The 18852-nt window shown below is 42.7% G+C and overlaps 1 protein-coding gene across 2 annotated transcripts in view; it reads right to left on the bottom strand.

Annotated features, from left to right (window-relative positions):
• cd2ap (CD2-associated protein) overlaps window positions 1-18852 on the bottom strand; it is an 86914-nt gene that overhangs the window by 33859 nt on the left and 34203 nt on the right. For both annotated transcript variants that reach the window (XM_074616268.1, XM_074616267.1), the window contains exons 5-10: window positions 16008-16134; window positions 15480-15646; window positions 10183-10270; window positions 9681-9775; window positions 6961-7059; window positions 5122-5175 (exon numbers count right to left, since the gene is read on the bottom strand). In XM_074616268.1, coding sequence (XP_074472369.1) covers window positions 5122-5175; window positions 6961-7059; window positions 9681-9775; window positions 10183-10270; window positions 15480-15646; window positions 16008-16134 — 630 coding nt within the window. The remainder of the gene's footprint in view (window positions 1-5121; window positions 5176-6960; window positions 7060-9680; window positions 9776-10182; window positions 10271-15479; window positions 15647-16007; window positions 16135-18852) is intronic.

Genomic DNA, 18852 nt, shown 5'->3' with positions numbered 1-18852 from the left:
AAAGCTAGAGAAGTGAAGACCTTTGTATCATCATGAAACTAGAAAAACTTAATGAATCTCTTGGTGCCAACCATGTCATACTAGATTGTCTCCAAGTTGTGCTAAATTTTGGCGAGGAAAAAACTGTCATGGCCATTTTTAAAGGGGTCCCTTGACCTCTGACCTCAAGATATGTGAATGTAAATGGGTTCTATGGGTACCCAGGAGTCTCCCCTTTACAGACATGCCCACTTTATGATAATCACATGCAGTTTGGAGTCAAGTCATAGTCAAGTCAGCACACTGACAGCTGTTGTTGCCTGTTGGGCTGCAGTTTGCCATGTTATGATTTGAGCATATTGTTTTATGCTAAATGCAGTACCTGTGAGGGTTTCTGGACAATATCTGTCATTGTTTAGTGTTGTTAATTGATTTCCAATAATAAATATATACATACATTTGCATAAAGCAGCATATTTGTCCACTCCCATGTTGATAAGAGTATTAAACACTTGACAAATCTCCCTTTAAAGGTCACATATTATACTCCATCTAAACTAGTTATTATAGGTCTCAGACACCTCCAAACCATGTCTCTGAAGTTTTTTTTTCAAAAAAACAATCAGATCATGCATTCCAGCATGTCTCTATAACCTCTGTTTCAGCCCATTTCCAAAAGTGCTGATTTCTGTGTCTGTAGCCTCTGTCTCCTCCCACTCTGCTCTGATTGGTCAGCGTTTTCTGTCAATCAAACGTCCTCAACAACAGCGTCACCCTCCCCCTCCCTCCCGGAGAAGCTCTGGAGAGAGAGGAGCTAGAATAAAGTTTATAAACCACTTTAAAGTTTATAAACCAGAAACTTCACCCAGCGCACGTTACCGGAGGAATCTGATCAGAAATCGGCGACACATGATGAACATCTGCGGTCCAGATTCCAGGTTTTCCTGACGGTTTCTCTCAGGTAAATAATACTATTTATATCTCTGTTAGTTAGCTCAGTGTTTACCTCATGCATCAACTCTGTAAACCGTAAACATACACTCTGTTTTACGTCTGTCTTTACAGATCCATCTGTGAGAAATGACCGACAGAATCATCCCAGAGGAGAGCAGACAGCTGTGGGCAGATGGCTCTGTTTACATGGAGATACAGAGCTAACCCGGTAGCATGTAGCTAACCCGTTAGCATGTAGCTACATGCTAACGGGTTAGCTACATGCTACCGCTATGACACGGTGTGTAAACACAGCGACCATCAGGGTGGAAAATAGAAGATGTGAAACAGTAGTCAGTTCATTATTTCTGCTAAAAGATAAATGTATGGAAGATCAGAGTAATGGTATATTATTTACAGTAGTAGCTGTCTCTGTGTTACCATGACTACAGACCACCGGAGCTTAGCTTACCATAGTTTACCAGAGCTGAAGACTTTCTCCTGTACCATGTTAACATAACTAACTAACAGGTGAGATGATTACAAATGCTGTGAATAATTAATATTGTCATCTGTCAACTCAAATAAAGTTTGACTGTGAAACAGAAATGTGTTGTGTTGCTTACAAGTCACTATTTACTACCTGTAATCTGCTACATGCATGACATCAAATATATATAATATATAAATATCATCTGTTTAAACAGTGTAATTACATAAAGCCTTTGTGAAAGAACATGTTATATTTAGATGATGGGAGTACATGAAGCCTGTTCTGCTGGTTCTTGGTATGTAGGAGCTACTGTGCTCAAGTTAGGTTGAGGAGGAGAGACAGTGACGCGCTGTGGGGCGGGGTCAGCTACTGAAGGTTCTCTCTGGTTCGACCAGGAAACCCTCACGTGGCTTGCATTCCCTAATGACGTCAGGATACAAGGAAAAAAGCGAATTTTTTTTCTGCACCCATTTCCGGACAAACGGAGGAGGAGAAAAAGAGAGAGGATGGTCTTTTATGATACTATGGTGGCCTGTAGACACACTGGGGACAGATATTGATGTTTAAAAGACATGGAAAAGTGCATTTTGCATAATAGGTGACCTTTAAGGTACATTTTGAACAGACGGAAAATGTGCGGTTAATTTGCTATTAATCGCGATTAACTATGGACAATCATGCGATTAAAAATCACAGGTTGCATTAATGCGTTAAAGAAATTAGTGGCATTAAAACAAATTTGCATTTACGCATTATTATCGCGTTAACTTTGACAGCACTACCTTTTATTAAAATTAAATATGGGATGATTTAATCATCATTAGTTTCTTGCAAACAGTTAAAGCTTCAGTAGTCAGTATATTTTTGGCATCATTGGGCAAAAATTTCATAATAACCTTTCAGCATATTGTAATTCAAGTGTTCTGAGAGATAACTAGACTTCTGCTCCTCCTCATGGCTCTGTTTTCAGGCTTTAGAACATCTAGCCCGTGACGGGAGACTTTGATCAATCACAGGTCATTTCATTGAGAGAGCGTTCCTATTGGCTGTGCTCCGGTCATGTGACCGGTACTTGGCGTTCCTTCACCAGATTTCACAATGGCAGAGGCGTCACAAACTTTCTCATTTTACAGCTAAACCGTGCACTACAAAATGATTCTGAGAACATCGGAAGAGAGAAATAGACATTACAGTAACATAATATTGATTCATGTTTGATCAGTGCTGCCTAGTTTGACCGTTTGGTCAGAGTTCGCGAGTGATTGACAGCCGGCTCTCATAGACGGCAGCTGGACAGCAGACCTCAGATCAGCTCTTACAGCTTGTTTTCCTCCAGTCTGTGAAATCTTGCAGATGCCGTTAGGAGCACCGGAGGACACAGAGGCACATGATTTTTTTCAGGTTAACTGTTTCATGTACTACTGTCAGGATATAGCGACCGTTTTATAAAATTAACTTTTTTTAACCATATCTGCTCAAATCTCGTCTACTGATGCTTTAAGTAGTGTGGTAACTTTCTCACAAAAGAAATCATTTTCCTTCTGTAGGTGAACACATACTAGGTGAGCAACATTACTCAAGTTGACTCAAAGTTGAATCCGACACAGTTCAACCAGAAAACGGAGAAAGGGAGTATTTATTACAGGGCTGTTGTACTAAATACTACCTTTCTTCCTACTGACTGCTGGTGTTCAAGTAGTTTATGAGACTGCTGCCGTTTTTGACATTTAATGAATTGGACGTCGTCAAATCGTCAAATAAGAGTCAAAGAGCCCGTGGGCTGAATAATCAGCTATGACGGACTGATTGCTGACATCTATTAAATTAGCAAGCCATTTACATTCCAATCACATTCTATAACCCCAGTGGGTCTGGCCTGACACCCACTCACATTCACAGGAATATGCACAATTAAATGATCATCCTGCCAAAGAGGTAAATTTATTTTTTTATACCTATAGAAAAAAACATTTTCAATTACTTCTTATCAGCAGTAGAAAAGGAGAGACGAGGATAACGTTCCAATTTGAATTTTTCAATATTACCACACGTACCTTCGGGGCAAGACGCCCTTCTTCAGTGCGTATTCTCGCAATCAATATACACTAGTTGTCAAAGCTAACAAGATAATAACGCAAATTTGTTTTAACGCCACTAATTTCTTTAGCGTATTATAGCAACCTATTTGGATCTTTCGGAGGTTGTAGCGGGCTTGATGGGTTCCTTCGGTGTTCTAGTTTCATATGATACCACTCTAGCTTTAAAGGTCCCATATCATGCTCATTTTTAGGTTCATACTAGTATTTTGTGTTTCTATTAGAACATGTACACACGCATGTAATGTTAAAAAAACACTTTATTTTCCTCATACTGTCTGTCTGAATATACCCTTATTTACCCTCTGTCTGAAACGCTCCGTTTTAGTGCATTTCAACGGAATTGCAACGGAATTGCATTTCTAGGCAACAGCTTGGGTCCATGTTTACTTCCTGTCAGATGATGTTATTCCCATACACTGCAACAGGAAATAAACTGGGACACATTTAGAATGTTTACGTTTAAAACCATGTAATAGTCTAAATATTGTAGATTTGTGACAACACAAATGGACAGAAATCCTAACGGCTTGTTTCAAACGCACAATTTCTGAATATGGGCTGTGTGTATTTCTCCGTATCACTTTTTACAATATGGGACCTTTAAGCCCGCTGCAACCTAAAAATCGCAAGTTGCGTTAATGCGTTAAAAAAAATTAGTGGCATTAAAATGAATTTGCGTTAACGTGTTATTATCGCATTAACTTTGACAGCATTACTTAATATGTAACTGGTTTGCTAATTTTTACACCGGCCCAAACCTTTAAGTACCTCCCACAACACCACTTACAAAAAAAAAAAAACTATCTCTTTAATGTCCGGTTCAGACTACACAATATCAGCCCGATTACAGCCCGACGTGGCCGTCGTAGGGTGTCGACTCGGATCAGGGACGATAAATGAGCGTTGTGTGTGACAATCGATTGTTTTACCTCGTGTAGTGTGTCATAGCACATGGTGACCGACACCGCGTCTGGGACGCCTCACAACATCCCGACGTCCCGACAGAAAGTCTAGCATGTTTGATTTTTTTTCCCGCTTTCCACGACGTGCTCCGTGAATTTGACCGGCAGAGCACAGACGCACACAGCTGTAAACAGAAGCACATGGCTGCTTATTATGCAGAATGATGTCATCGGACCTTCCCGGCTCAACTGCTGCCGGACGTTGCGATAGGATATTCAATCAAGGTAGTGTCGGAGTAAAAAAACACCACCGCCGTTGCATCTTTGCGCATGGAGCATCCCGTTGCGCGCCGGCTTTCGCTTCTCCCTGTGAATTATATTCCTGCCTCTTGGGCCCCTTCACGTGGTCGGCCTGAGGGCTTGAGCCCCAGTAAGCCTGTATATCAACACGGTGGTGCCGGGAGAGTGTGTATTGTCGGAACAACAGGGAACCGACGTGTAGTCTGTCATGTGTCACAGCCAAGTCACGACAAGAATTTATGGCTCTCAATCGTCTAATCTAACAGTAACCATCGTAACAGTCAAAAATATGGTGCAGTCTGATCCTGGCGTGAGGGGGAACTTCAGTGATGATGCACCACCAAAGTGTGTGATCAAAAACATGCAACATCCAGAGCAGAATGGGATCATCCTATCAGAGGCACTGCCAGCTTACCTCTTCTGACTCCTGCTTAGGAGATGATCTCAACGACCCTCTCGACGTGGGAGTCTGAAATATGAAGATAAGGACACGGAATGTATTAGAGTAATGATTTCAGTTAGACTTCATAGAGAACAGATACACTCCCAGAGACCCACACACACAGTCTGCTCAACACACATTAACATGACATGAAGATGCTTTTCAAAATCTGGTTCACTGATCATTAAAGATGCCTGGAGGAGACTTGTTAGCAATAAGCTAAAAGGCATCTGGCTGATTATCAAGAGGCCTTATTACCCGATGTGGAAAAGCCTTTATAAGAAACAGGATTTCTGCATTTGTGATGTGGTAAAACATAAGCTGTGCTTTACCGCTCCCTTGTATTAATTAGATGATGTAAGGTATAGCATGCCATATGTAAGACTTGTGATAAAATGAGCAGTGTTAGGAATGGATTAATTATGGTGTCAGTGTAACGAATCTCTAGAAGAGACGCAGCTGACACGCAGCCGAGCCGAGTGTGGCTGCTCTAACCTGTTAACACCGACGCCGAAACAAAAAACAACAGGTAACGCAGCCGCCACGCGCTCCTGACGTTCCCGGTGTGGACGAGGCTTTAGTGAAGTGACAATAAGCAAAACACATTTTTTTTTTAGTGGAGGGCGACTTTAAAGACAAATTTCACCCATTTGTGTGCAAATAAGATGATTAATGTCCATTTAAGGGCTGCAACGAATGATTAGTGTCGAATGTAAAATGTCAGAAAAATTGTTTAACCCCCTGTGCTTAGGGATAATTTGGGCTGTTTAATTTCTAATTCTTCAATCACTGGAGATACGGCGGAGAGAAAAAAAAAAAAAAAACGCTCAAAAGCATGGCGCTACTAAACCTGAGGGGACGCACCCTATTTTTTCCCTGATAATGCGACACTGTGAACAACAAACCTGTGTTGAAATCAGCAGGAGGAGAGTTAGTAACGTTAGCTGTTAGCAGCCGGTGGGCAGCACAGTCCTGACTGGATAAATAGCGGAGATACGCACGTTAACGGAGGTGCCATTGAGTTATTGTTATGAGGCGTTCAAAGTTGACTCAAGAAAAATTACTATTTGGCGAAGGTAAATTACAACGTTATCATGATGTGTTCAAATGTAATCTCGTAAAATGTAGTTTTTGAAACTTGAATAAATCCAGTTGTTAGGAGATGTTTTCACATCAATACAAAATAGATATTAGATTATAAGATTTTTTTTAATCAAAGCAAATATTTAAATAATCATAATCATTTGAATTGTGTTTTTATGCAAACAACCACTATAGATGACAATAACAAAGTACAGTACAGTACTGTGTACATTACCCTCCCTGCCCTGAAAAATAGGGCTTTTTGGACCTGCAATGCATGTTTTTATATGTTGGCATGCTGGGGGATTCTCTGGTTTGTGAAGTTTTGTTAATGGAAACATTACTACCCAAAACAGTTTGTCCTGTACGGTTAAAAAACTCCTGAATATGATGTCATTTTCTTAATAACATGCTGTTTGGAGTGATTTTCAGTATAATAAATGCTGAAAAAATAAGTGCGCAGTATGTTTTCTATAAATTAATGTAGTGATAAAATAGAGGTTACGTCTGACAAAATTCGTTTGGCCCCCGGCAACAATCTGGGTTTCTCATGTGATCCCACCCCCCCCACCAGGAAAAATAAATGCCCACCCCTGGTCATAATGGTGGTACGTGGAGATTCAAATATTCTCCGAGGTGGTACTTGGTGTAAAGAGTTTGAGAACCACTGACCTAAATGATTAATCAGTTATGAAAATAGTTTCATTTAATTAATTTCTCTGATCTGACCTCTTTCTCTGCTTCAGACACCAGGACTACGAAGTTGTCGGGGAAGACGCCGTCTCTGCCCCCGATCTCCCCTCGCCACCAGCCGGGCTCTCCCGTGTCCTGGTAGAGATCCAAGGGAAAAAACGTTAGTAATATACTTCGTCACTTTCTCTCTTATACGCATGTCATTTCTTTATTTTTGCAGCAAGAAGCAGATTCAGAAGACCCTTAACTGAACACTGTCCCAAAGTGAAAGTCACTAGTAAAAGAAAAGAAGCAATCATTTATCGAGCACTTCCCAACGGTGTCCACTAGATGGTGGTCTTATAAAGTCTAAGTAGGGGGAGCTGAAGGAGTCACGGTTATGTGTCATCATCATTCTCTATGCTATGAACTAACAGCCTCTCTTAGTCAGAGTCGTCATACCTCGACAGCATGCCAGAGGCAGCTGAGCCGAGCCAAACACAGTCTGTGTATCTCTATGTGCGGGCCGGTTGCCATGTAATCCTTTACTCCTGAATGACCCATTAGGAGGGGACCCGGTGCCTATTCTCTGGGTTAGATCAGACGACTAAATGGGCCTTTACAAAAATACACAGGCGTGACAGAGAGATGCTACTGACGATGAGTCAATTTTAGAGGACACACAAATAAGAAATGAATGAATTAAAAGATGACAATCGTTTGTAAACGCCTCGACAAATATGCAACCATAGAAATAAAATAAGAGTAGAAGGGGTCATTGGACTGTTTGCGGCGGTGATTTGACCATTACAAAATAAATTGTTGTTAGTTGTTATGGTGACAACAGAACCCAAAGGGGGAGCCTGTGGTTGCAGCCGAGCCCTCGAGGAAGAGCGCCGGGCTTTGAAGCCAATTTCCGTAGTGGCCGAACGGTTGAAATACAACTTCCGTGTCAGTCATGCGATGCCAAAAAGGGCTTTTTCCCATAGACGTACATTGGGAAAGAGACGTCTGTAACTCAGAGGATAATTTTTTAGGTAAACCAACTTCCCGGTATGAACACTTGAAAAGACTTTATTTAAATCATCAGGTCCTAAAAGTTGTAAAATGCACTAATAGCTGAATCCAGAGTTATTTCCCTTCCTCCGTTCATGTGTATGAGACCCAGACCGAGGGCTGGGAGGCGGAGTTAAAGGAAGATCGCCGGATGATCCGGGTATTTTAGCTCTCGGCAGTCGAGTCATTTTGGCTTCACGCGCCACTGAGCAACTCTCACAGGAATGACAGGGAGCCCACCTCCAACGCTGTATCCAGCTCTCTTTATACATCCATGGTTCGCAGCTCGCCGAGAAGAGAACGGATGCAGCTCCCGGTGACAGCTGGCTGGCTAGTTAGCTAGGTAGCTAGGTAGCTTGTCCCCAGGCAGAGGGACAGTTTAGGCCCGGCGCCCGGCCACCAGCTCATTTTCCACAATCGACACTAAAGCCTGGTGAAACCAGTCCAAGAGCTAACCAGCCAAGTGTCCGCTAGCTAGCTCGCTTGCTAATTTCGCCATGCTTCCAATGCCACGCTGCTTACAGAAAACGAGCCGAACAAAGCTGTCACTCATCTGGTGATAGCAGTGTGCTTTCCTCTGCTGTGACCAGAGTGTGTTAATGAAGCATTAAGTTGTTCAATTTGACTCATTTACATTTTTCTATTTGCCTCGTAACTAGGGACGCACCGATACCAGTATCGGGTCCGGTACCTCCTCGTATGCGGGACTCCCAGCCTGCCGTGTGTCGCTCACACCCTCCAGCTGGCTGTTAACGAGGGTCTTTTGGCACAGAGAAGTACTCGTATCGGTACTCGTATCGGCGAGTACCCAAATGTAAGTGCTTGTACTCGGTCTGAATAAATGTGGTATCGGTGCATCCCTACTCGTAATGTCACTACTCCTATGCTCGATTTAGTCGTTGTTACTGCAAAACCTCACCTCGGCGAGTCCCAGACTTGCCGCAAGTCGGTTTAGTTTATACGGAAGTCGGTCCGCTACGACGGCCGCTGTGGCAACGGTACACATAAAAATGGCCGATGCCCCGACCATCCTGTTTTGTTGATTTGAATGAGAATGTCCATTCTACTCCTAATTCTATTTCTATGGTTGTAACACTGGTTCTAACTGTGCATTTACTACTCCAGAATGTGTTTTTGTTTTAGAATAATCCTCCTTATGATCAATGTGTGTATCTTCTGTTAAATTCTCTTACAGGGGAGCTGTAAATCTGTAAATCAGATGATCCATCTAACATCTGACCTTTAGTACAGAAGAGATTCTAAAACCACTAGGCATGCTGGGAACACAGACGTCCCATCAGGAACAGCCAGAACTTAACAACATCTATCCATTTACAGAGCTGATATCTCGTATTCACATCTCAGAAAGACCTCACTTGGTCCATTAACACGGCTGCACTTGTTAAGAAAGCACAACAAAGGCTGTTTTTCTTGAGGACGCTGAGGAAAGCTGGTCTGCCCCAACAACTGCTGGTGACTTTCTATTGTTGCACCATGGAGAACATCCTCACAAACTGTATCTCTGTGTGGTACATCAGCTGGAAAGCACCCCGGCGTGTCATCTCCAGAGCAGAGAGAGAGATCATTGGGACACAGCTCTCAGCTCTGGAGGAGGTCTACAAGTCACGCTTGCCAAAAGAAAGCAGTCTTGTTTTTTTTTGGACTGAAAATTCACGAAGGATGGTCGACCTGAACGAGCAAAGCAGTTAAAAAAAACTCACCTTGCTCAGGATGTGGATGATTTCGCCCTCCTTGATGGTCAGCTCGTCCTCGTTCGTAGCCTCGAAAGCAAACGTGACCTTACAGTACTCTTTCGCTGAGGAAACAGAAACAATGGGGTCTTGTCAAGGATTCAGGAAACCAAAGGGAGCATACTAGACGTGCACGTATGCAGCCATTTATTATTCGTGTGAGCACACAGACGAGCACGAAATGCCTTAAAAATGGTACGTAAAACGGCACCAAACACAAACAATTCACTTCCTTGAGGGTAATTCTTTTCTTTCTTTCTCCAGTATTTACAATGATGTTTCGGGATATCGAAACTACACAGTGGAGCTGTAACTAATCACAGATGCACGCCAACTTTAGAAGTAAACAGGACAAGCCGTTTTTCCACCCCCCGCCCCCTCCTCACACTGATGAGGAACTGTGACAGTAAAAAACACACTTTTCAACACGTCAAAGCATCATTTTTCAGTACGTTTACAGTGTTTTTTTTACCTTTGGATTTGCCATCCGCGTCCGCTCTCTGCGAGTCTGTCATGTTGGGATGGGCGGGCTTTGCGGCAGATGGTAATGATGGGATTGGCTAAAATGAAGCAAAACCATACAGATGGAAATGATTTATCGCACATGAGTGGATATGTGGAGGAGTCCGGAGTACGGTTTGTGCCTGAACCAAATGAGGCGGAGCAGTCTGATCACGACTCCGTGCTATCGAGTAGAAATGTTTATGAATGATGCTGTTAATTTGGGGTTAGGGGGGGGGTTTGCAGTTAAGGATTGTAGAAGACATGGAAAGAAAGAGAGAAAGTAAAACAGTGAAACACGGAAGGCCTGTGCCTTTTTTCTGCTTGGAAGTGATGATTAGTGAGTAAAAAAAAGACTAGATGGAAATAAAGAAGATACAAATAAAAAGGGAGTACTACTATGCTGCTGTAATCACATAAATGAATGCATTAACCTGCTAAAAGTACCAAAGAAAAGTCAAAAATTGTCACAAGCAGGCATGTCCTTGCTGCTACTGCAGGCAGAGGACAGAGCAGTAAGTGAAGGCCAAATGGAGAGATCGTTGGCTGTGAAGAGGAGAGTGCAAGAGCATGCGACATGTGGCGGTATATGTGAGGAGTGGAGGAGAGTGAAGGAAGCCGTGTTAGTGGTGAAAGAGAGTGCGAGGGCTGTTGTGAAGAGGAAGAGAGAAGGAAAACGGGAGAGATTCAGAACGGGGGGTTACATGCTTAAACGAAGCAGTGAGCCTACCGGGTGTTATTAATCGTTATAGCACGTTAAAGTTTGGATGTTTTGTGGGTGGGGCTGAATGAGGTACTTATCCATAGTCAGTAGGGGTGGGGGAAAACTTTTTTTTTTTTTTTAAATTGATTTTTTAATGTCAGAATCGATATATTTGTTTCAATCGAGTCTGTGCGGAGGTAGAAGGAAGTTACCGGCCATCAATCCCAAACTGTGCGTCAGTTTTAAATGGTGTTTCCTGCTTGTATTTGATGTCATGTACTGTACGTGTGCTGATGACAGCAAAACAAGTGTGTTCACATCAAACAGAAACTTCACATGAACCGGGTTCGTTCCTTCAGTGTGGGCAGTAAACAACGGACCTCTCAAAAAAAAAAAGGCCGACCCGGGACACTTCCTCTAAAACAACACAGACATTAAGCATAGAGACATCACACATCACGTAGATGTAGTTAAGAGATGTCACTGACACTACGGAAGATGTTTACGTAGCCTGCCGCAAAATTACTGTCGCTCGGAGTGCAGCGTTTTGCATGTATTTCACTTCACCGAGACTACAGATGTAAATGAGCCCAGTTGATTTGCATAAGTTGCTTGCTAAATATTAATCTCTTTATTCTGAAAGAGAAAGGCTACAAAATGAGGAAATATGAAATAGCCTGATGTCAGCTCAACAAAAAGATCACTGATGAAGTGAGAATGATAAATCAAGGTTATAAAGGCCTTTGACTAGATTATTTCTGTAGTAAACGGGTATAAAAAAAAATTATAATAACACAACAGGCCTACTCAAAAGGCATTTGATTGGCTGCTCCGTCATATCACACTGGACTGGAGCTGCTGTGAGTCATCAAAAGTCAGTTCAAAGAAACATTCAGGCAGGAGACCGCAGAGGGAAAGGTCCGAAGTATTTTTCATTATGTGGACTAGTAGGTGTTGGGTTATGCTGGGAAAAAAAACCTTGTTCCTACGACGTGTTGTCCAACCAATTTGGAAGGTAAAGGTGGTTATCATAAGTAGGGATGCACTGATACCACTTTTTTTCAGACCGAGTACAAGTACATTTGGTTACTCGCCGATACCGAGTACCGATACGAGTACTTCTCTGTGCCAAAAGACCCTCGTTAACAGCCAGCTGGAGGGTGTGAGCGACACACGGCAGGATGGGGAGTCCCGCATATGAGGGGGTGCGCCGCAACCGGCTCTAGGTCGGCTTGGAAAGGCTCAGGGTGAAGATGCTTCCCAGGGCCGTGGACAAAGTGCTCGCTGCGCCCTCTCTCCCAGGGGGCCCCCTGCACCCGGTGCGACTGTCGACCGGGGAGGACTGTCCTCAGTGCGCCCCAACCACGTCGTGCCCCCCAGGGCGGGGCTCGGCCCACGTAAAAGGCGCCAGGGGTCCGCGGCGATGTCGGCAACCCACCCGACCCGTCTTGAAACACGGACCAAGGAGTCTAACGCAGTCAGAGGGTGCAAGCAAAACCCCGTGGCGCAATGACAGTGAGGCAACCTGCACCGCACCGTCGGGGAGGTGGAGCGTGAGCGCGTGCGATAGGACCCAAAAGATGGTGACGAGAGGTTAACGTCACGCTGCCATAAAGTGGTATCGGTGCCGTTGTATCGGAGCCGTTTTGCGAGTACGAGTACATGAGCACGGTTTCGGACCCGATACCCGATACTGGTATCGGTGCATCCTTAATCATAGGGATGTCAAAGTTAACGTAAAATAACGCATGAACGCAAATTCATTTTAAAGCCACTCATTTCTTTAACGCATTAACGCAACTTGCAATTTTTAGGTTGTAGAGGGCTTAATTTTAACGAGGAAACACTGTCATGGCCATTTTCAAAAGCGGTCCCTTGACCTCGGACCTCAAGATCAGTGAATGTAAATGGGTTCTCTGGGTACCCACGAGTCTCCCCTTTACAGACATGCCCACTTTATGATAATCCCATGCAGTTTGGGGGCAAGTCATAGTCAAGTCAGCACACTGACACACTGACACACTGACAGCTGTTGTTGTCTGTTGGGCTGCAGTTTGCCATGTTATGATTGGAGCATATTGTTTTATGCTAAATGCAGTACCTGTGAGGGTTTCTGGACAATATCTGTCATTGTTTTGTGTGGTTAATTGATTTCCAATAATAAATATATACATACATTTGCATAAAGCAGCATATTTGTCCACTCCCATGTTGATAAGAGTATTAAATCCTTGACAAATCTCCCTTTAAGGTACATTTTGAACAGATAAAAAAATGTTTTTGCGATTAAATATTAAAAAAAAAAATACGATACCAGTACCAATACCAGTACCTTTTAAGTGATACCAATAGAGAGTATAGTACTTCATTTGATACCTTTTTTTTCTACTTCATTCAATATCCATCATGTGAGATCCAAGCATTCGATTGCGTAAAATGCTTTATTTTTATCGAACGTACAGGTGTGTAATATAACCAATACTTTTGAACGTTTTGGAGGCATCTCGGAACTTCGAACTGCCGACTTCGTCTCGACACCGCGCTGGACTTCACCACCCCCAGGATGTACTGGTTGTACCTGCTGTGGTAGTGGGCCAATCACACATCGCATTAAACCAAAGAACGCTTGCGGTGATTGGCTGCGAGCAAAAGCATACAAATAAATATATATATATATATATATATATATACAGACGTAGGCAAAGTTGTTGGTAACCTTCCGTTAAAGAGAGAAAAACCCACAATGGTCACTGAAATAACTTGAAACTGACAAAAGTAATAATAAATAAAAATTTACTGAAAATTAACTAATGAAAATCAGCTGTTGCTTTTGAATTGTGGTTCAACAGAATCATTTTAAAAAACAAACTGATGAAACTGGCCTAGACAAAAATGATGGTACCCCTAGAAAAGATGTAAAATAATGTGACCATAGGGACATATTAAACTAAGGTGTGTCCTGTAATTAGCATCACAGGTATCTTCAAACTTGTAATCAGTCAGCCTGCCTATTTAAAGGGTGAAAAGTAGTCACTGTGCTGTTTGGTATCATGGTGTGTACCACACTGAACATGGACCACAGAAAGCTAAGGAGAGAGTTGTCTCAGGAGATCAGAAAGAACATTATAGACCTTCATGTTAAAGGTAAAGGCTATAAGACCATCTCCAAGCAGCTTGATGTTCCTGTGACTACAGCTGCTCATATTATTCAGAAGTTTAAGGTCCACGGGACTGTAGCCTACCTCCCTGGACGTGGCCGCAAGAGGAAAATTGATGACAAATCGAAGAGACGGATAATACGAATGGTAACCAAAGAGCCCAGAACAACTTCCAAAGAGATTAGAGGTGAACTCCAAGGTCAAGGTACATCAGTGTCAGATCGCACCATCCGTCACTGTTTGAGCCAAAGTGGACTTAATGGAAGACGACCCAGGAGGACACCAAATCATAAAAAAGCGAGACTGGAATTTGCCAAAATGCATATTGACAAGCCACAAAGCTTCTGGGAGAATGTCCTTTGGACAGATGAGACAAAACTGGAGCTTTTTGGCAAGTCACATCAGCTCTATGTTCACAGACGAAGAGATGAAGCATCCAAAGAAAAGAACACTGTACCTAATGTGAAACATGGAGGAGGCTCGGTTATGTTCTGGGGCTGCTTTGCTGCATCTGGCACAGGGTGTCTTGAATCTGTGCAGGGTGCAATGAAATCTCAAGACTATCAAGGCATTCTGGAGCGAAATGTGCTGCCCAGTGTCAGAAAGCTTGGTCTCAGTTGCAGGTCATGGGTCCTCAAACAGGATAATGACCCAAAACACAGCTAAAAACACCCAAGAATGACTAAGAACTAAACATTGGACTGTTATGAAGTGGCCTTCTATGAGCCCTGATCTAAATCCTATTGAACATCTGTGGAAGGAGCTGAAACATGCAGTCTGGAGAAGGCACCCTTCAAACCTGAGACAGCTGGAGCAGTTTGCGCACGAGGAGTGGGCCAAAATACCTGTCGACAGGTGCAGAAGTCTCATTGAGAGTTACAGAAATCACTTGATTGCAGTGATTGCCTCAAAAGGTTGTGCAACTAAATATTAAGTTAAGAGTACCATCATTTTTGTCCAGGCCAGTTTCATTAGTTTGTTTTTTAAAATGATTCTGTTGAACCAAAATTCAAAAGCAATGTCTCATTTTCATTAGTTAATTTTCAATAAATTATTATTTATTATTACTTTTACTTTTCTCAGTTTCTTTGTGGATTTTTCTTTCTTTAACGGAAGGTTACCAACGATTTTGCCTACGTCTGTATATATATATATATATATTTATATGTTATAATTTTTTTCTAGTATCTGGGTTCAAAAAGAATCAACTGCAGGCGTCGTCTGACTGGAGAAGTTTCGATGTTACTCGGTGCTGGGTTTATTTCGGTCGATACCTGAGTGGTATATCGAGAAGCGATACCTGGCCCTAGTGAGTACGCAACATTTTGCAGTGTTACATACATGCACAATTCAGCTTTAACAACATTTCATATAGTGTATATATTACGAGCTTGCGTTCCCACTTACTCTGTCCTTCCTTTCCTCCGTTTCGGGGCTCGGCAGTCGGGCCTTTAGTTTGACCGACCCCTCTTTGAAAATGTCTCCGAAGCCGACGCCTCGGATCTTCTTGGGCTGAGCGATGACTCCGTTTCCTGAGGCCGGTACGGGGGAGCTGCTTTCCATTCCAATTCCATCTGCGGAGGAGATACGACGGGGGTGAATTCATCCCACGAGTATCGCATCTTACTGCTTTGCCTTTCGGCTGCAATATTCTATATAGGATACATGATTTGTCTTGTATCCTAAAAAATACATTTTATTCCCCTTTCATCTGCTGTAGCTCCAAGTCATAACCAGCAGACAAAAAGGCTTAGAAACAGCCAGCTGCAGACTGAACTCTCGGGCTAAACTTCTTGTTGAGGCTTGTTTTTAGCTGGGCCGCAGTAACACCTGAACAGCTCCGTCACTACACTCCTTCTCTGATGTTTTTTTTCCCCCAACTGCTACGTTGCAACCCCTTCACATTAATGAAGCCCTGCTCGTTGTCCGTCTTACCCGCCTCGTCTGCCGTCGTGTCGTTGGACTCTCCGTCCTCTCCTGTGGCGTCTAGCTCTTTGACAAAGTTAGAGGGAAACAGTCCCGACTTGCCGTTGATGGCGCCGTTCCACCAGCCCTCTTCGACCTGCACAGAAGACATTGTAACGTTATATAAACCTGCTGGCAAAGTAATGGGATTTGTTTCAGTAAGTTCTAATGCAAAGAAATCCGGAGGATCTGAGCGTCCTCAGGCAGTGACGTCTTAGGTAGCTCAACAGCTCCACTAAAAATCCACTAGTGCCACTAATGCTGCACATATACAGTAAGGTGCTATAGATATATGATATAATTATTAATTAAAGCTGCGAGCAGCGATGAACGGGCCCTCGCACCTTCCCGCGCGTCGGGGGTACTGGCAGGATGTCGATCGACGCGGCCAGGCATAATGAACTCTGATGAGTACAATGACGCCTGCCACAAGACTCTACGACAAACGGTTCACGAGTTATGAAAGGGGGCGTGGCTATGAGTATATTTTTGCATGTACATGTCGTCAGGACTGGACCCCCATCATGCCTGAGAAATTTGGGGCAGATCGGACTATGGGCAGTTGAGTTACAACAACCTCATGTTTCATGGCAAATGGTTCAAAATGGCCGCCACGCCACGGTCAGGTGGTTCAGTGAAAACTCACCATTTGAATACGTTTTCATCCTTAAGGTCTTAAGATGGTCCTGACCAAATTTCAAGTCGTTCTGATGAAATCTGTAGGAGGAATTCGTTAAAATGCACGGCCTATAAAACGCTAAAAATGGGCGAAAATCGCACATTAAATTAAAAATGGCCGACTTCCTGTTGAGTTTTGGGCATACCTCCAAGAGGCATTTTATTTGTGTCTCCACATGTTACATCTATCTGTCAAATTTCATACATGTAGGTAAAACCGTAGCGAGGGGCTCAATTTTTCCAACTTTCTAGGGGGCGCTAGCGAGACATTTTGCAAAACCCAAGCCCGAGACCCGTAAAAATATTACATTTTTCACCGCAAAGTTTTCAAAGAGGCGATTAATTTACCTGAATAATTATAATAAATGCTACAGGTTCAATAACGTTGTCGGTGCTCGGGCCCTAATAATAAATGGACAAATTACAATAGGGCCTTCACCGACCTTCGGTCAGTGCTCGGGCCATAATAAGAAGAATCCTTTCAGTTTCAATAGGGCCTTCGCTGGCCCGACGTTGTCAGTGCTCGGGCCCTAATTAATGAGGATCTATTATGCTAATTTTCAGGTGTATACTTGCATTTTGGGTTTCTACTGGAACATGTTTACTTTAGAGCTGTGAAAGTTAACGCGATAATAACGCAAATTTCTTTTAACGCCACTAATTTCTGTCACACAACTTGTGATTTTTAGGAAGTAGCGGACTCAGTCTTAAAGCTAGAGTGAAGATACTGGTATCATATGAAACTAGAATAGGTTAAATAACGCTCCAAACTTGCGCTATATTTTGGCGAGGAAAAACTGGCATTACCATTTTCAAAGGCGTCCCTTGACCTCTGACCTCAAGATATGTGAATGGAAATGGGTTCTATGGGTACCCACGAGTCTCCCCTTGTTGTCTGTTGGGCTGCAGTTTGTCATGTTATAATTTGAGCATATTGTTTTATGCTAAATGCAGTACCTGTGAGGGTTTCTGGACAATATCTGTCATTGTTTTGTGTTGTTAATTGATTTCCAATAATAAATACATACATTTGCATAAAGCAGCATATTTGCCCACTCCCATGTTGATAAGAGTATTAAATACTTGACAAATCTCCCTTTAAGTTATATTTTGAACAGGTAAAAAATGTGCGATTAATTTGCGATTCAATATTTGAACTGATTGACAGGCCTAGTGTAAATGTTTTAATGTTCAAAAAAGGCTTTATTTTTCTCATACGGGCTATGCTGCAGAACCTCTTTTTCACCCTCTGTCTGAAACAGACCAGCCCAGTCTCTGATTGGTCAGCTGGCCCCACTCTGTTGGGATTGGTCAATCGAACCGAACTCTTCAGACTCCGCTCCAGCTCAGCTCCAACTAGCTTTTTTGTTTGAGGGCATGCCAAACTAGCCCTCTAGGCAGGTATTATGCAAATATGTTACTTGGTAACATCGCCACGTTACGGAAGAAAAAGGCGGGACTTCGAGCGAGGTGTTTCAGGCCGTTCAGGAGCAGTGTTTCTGTGGGGGAGAGTTACTCCCTTTGGCCTAGGGCTTTGTAACTTTGCAGACCTTTTACATGCACAAAAAACTATATAACACAGTAAAGGAAAGAGAAAAAGCACAAAAGCTCATCTTTAAAAAAAAACTAAAAAAAACAATAACCAACCCTGCCAAGTAAATAACACAAAATTCAGAATAAAAACTGTGAAATGTTGTGTATTTGTTGCAATTAGTATTATTAAATAACATGTTTACGTTTTTTAGGGCTGTCAGTTGATAAAAAATATTTTAGCGCGATTAATCGCACATTTTTTATCTGTTCATAATGTACCTTAAAAGGGATATATGCAAGTATTTAATGCTCTTATCAACATGGGAGTGGGCAAATATGCTGCTTTATGGAAATGTATATATATTTATTATTGGAAATCAATTAACAACACAAAACAATGACAGATATTGTCCAGAAACCCTCACAGGTACTGCATTTACCATAAAACAATATGCTCAAATCATAACATGGCAAACTGCAGCCCAACAGGCAACAACAGCTGTCAGTGCGTCAGTGTGCTGACTTGACTATGACTTGACCCAAACTGCATGTGATTATCATAAAGTGGGCATGTCTGTAAAGGGGAGACTCGTGGGTACCCATA

Source organism: Sebastes fasciatus, chromosome 18 (assembly GCF_043250625.1).
Source record: "Sebastes fasciatus isolate fSebFas1 chromosome 18, fSebFas1.pri, whole genome shotgun sequence".
NCBI classification, from domain to species: domain Eukaryota; kingdom Metazoa; phylum Chordata; class Actinopteri; order Perciformes; family Sebastidae; genus Sebastes; species Sebastes fasciatus.
Note: the sequence above shows the minus strand (reverse complement) of the source record. Positions and strands in the feature narration are given on the sequence as shown.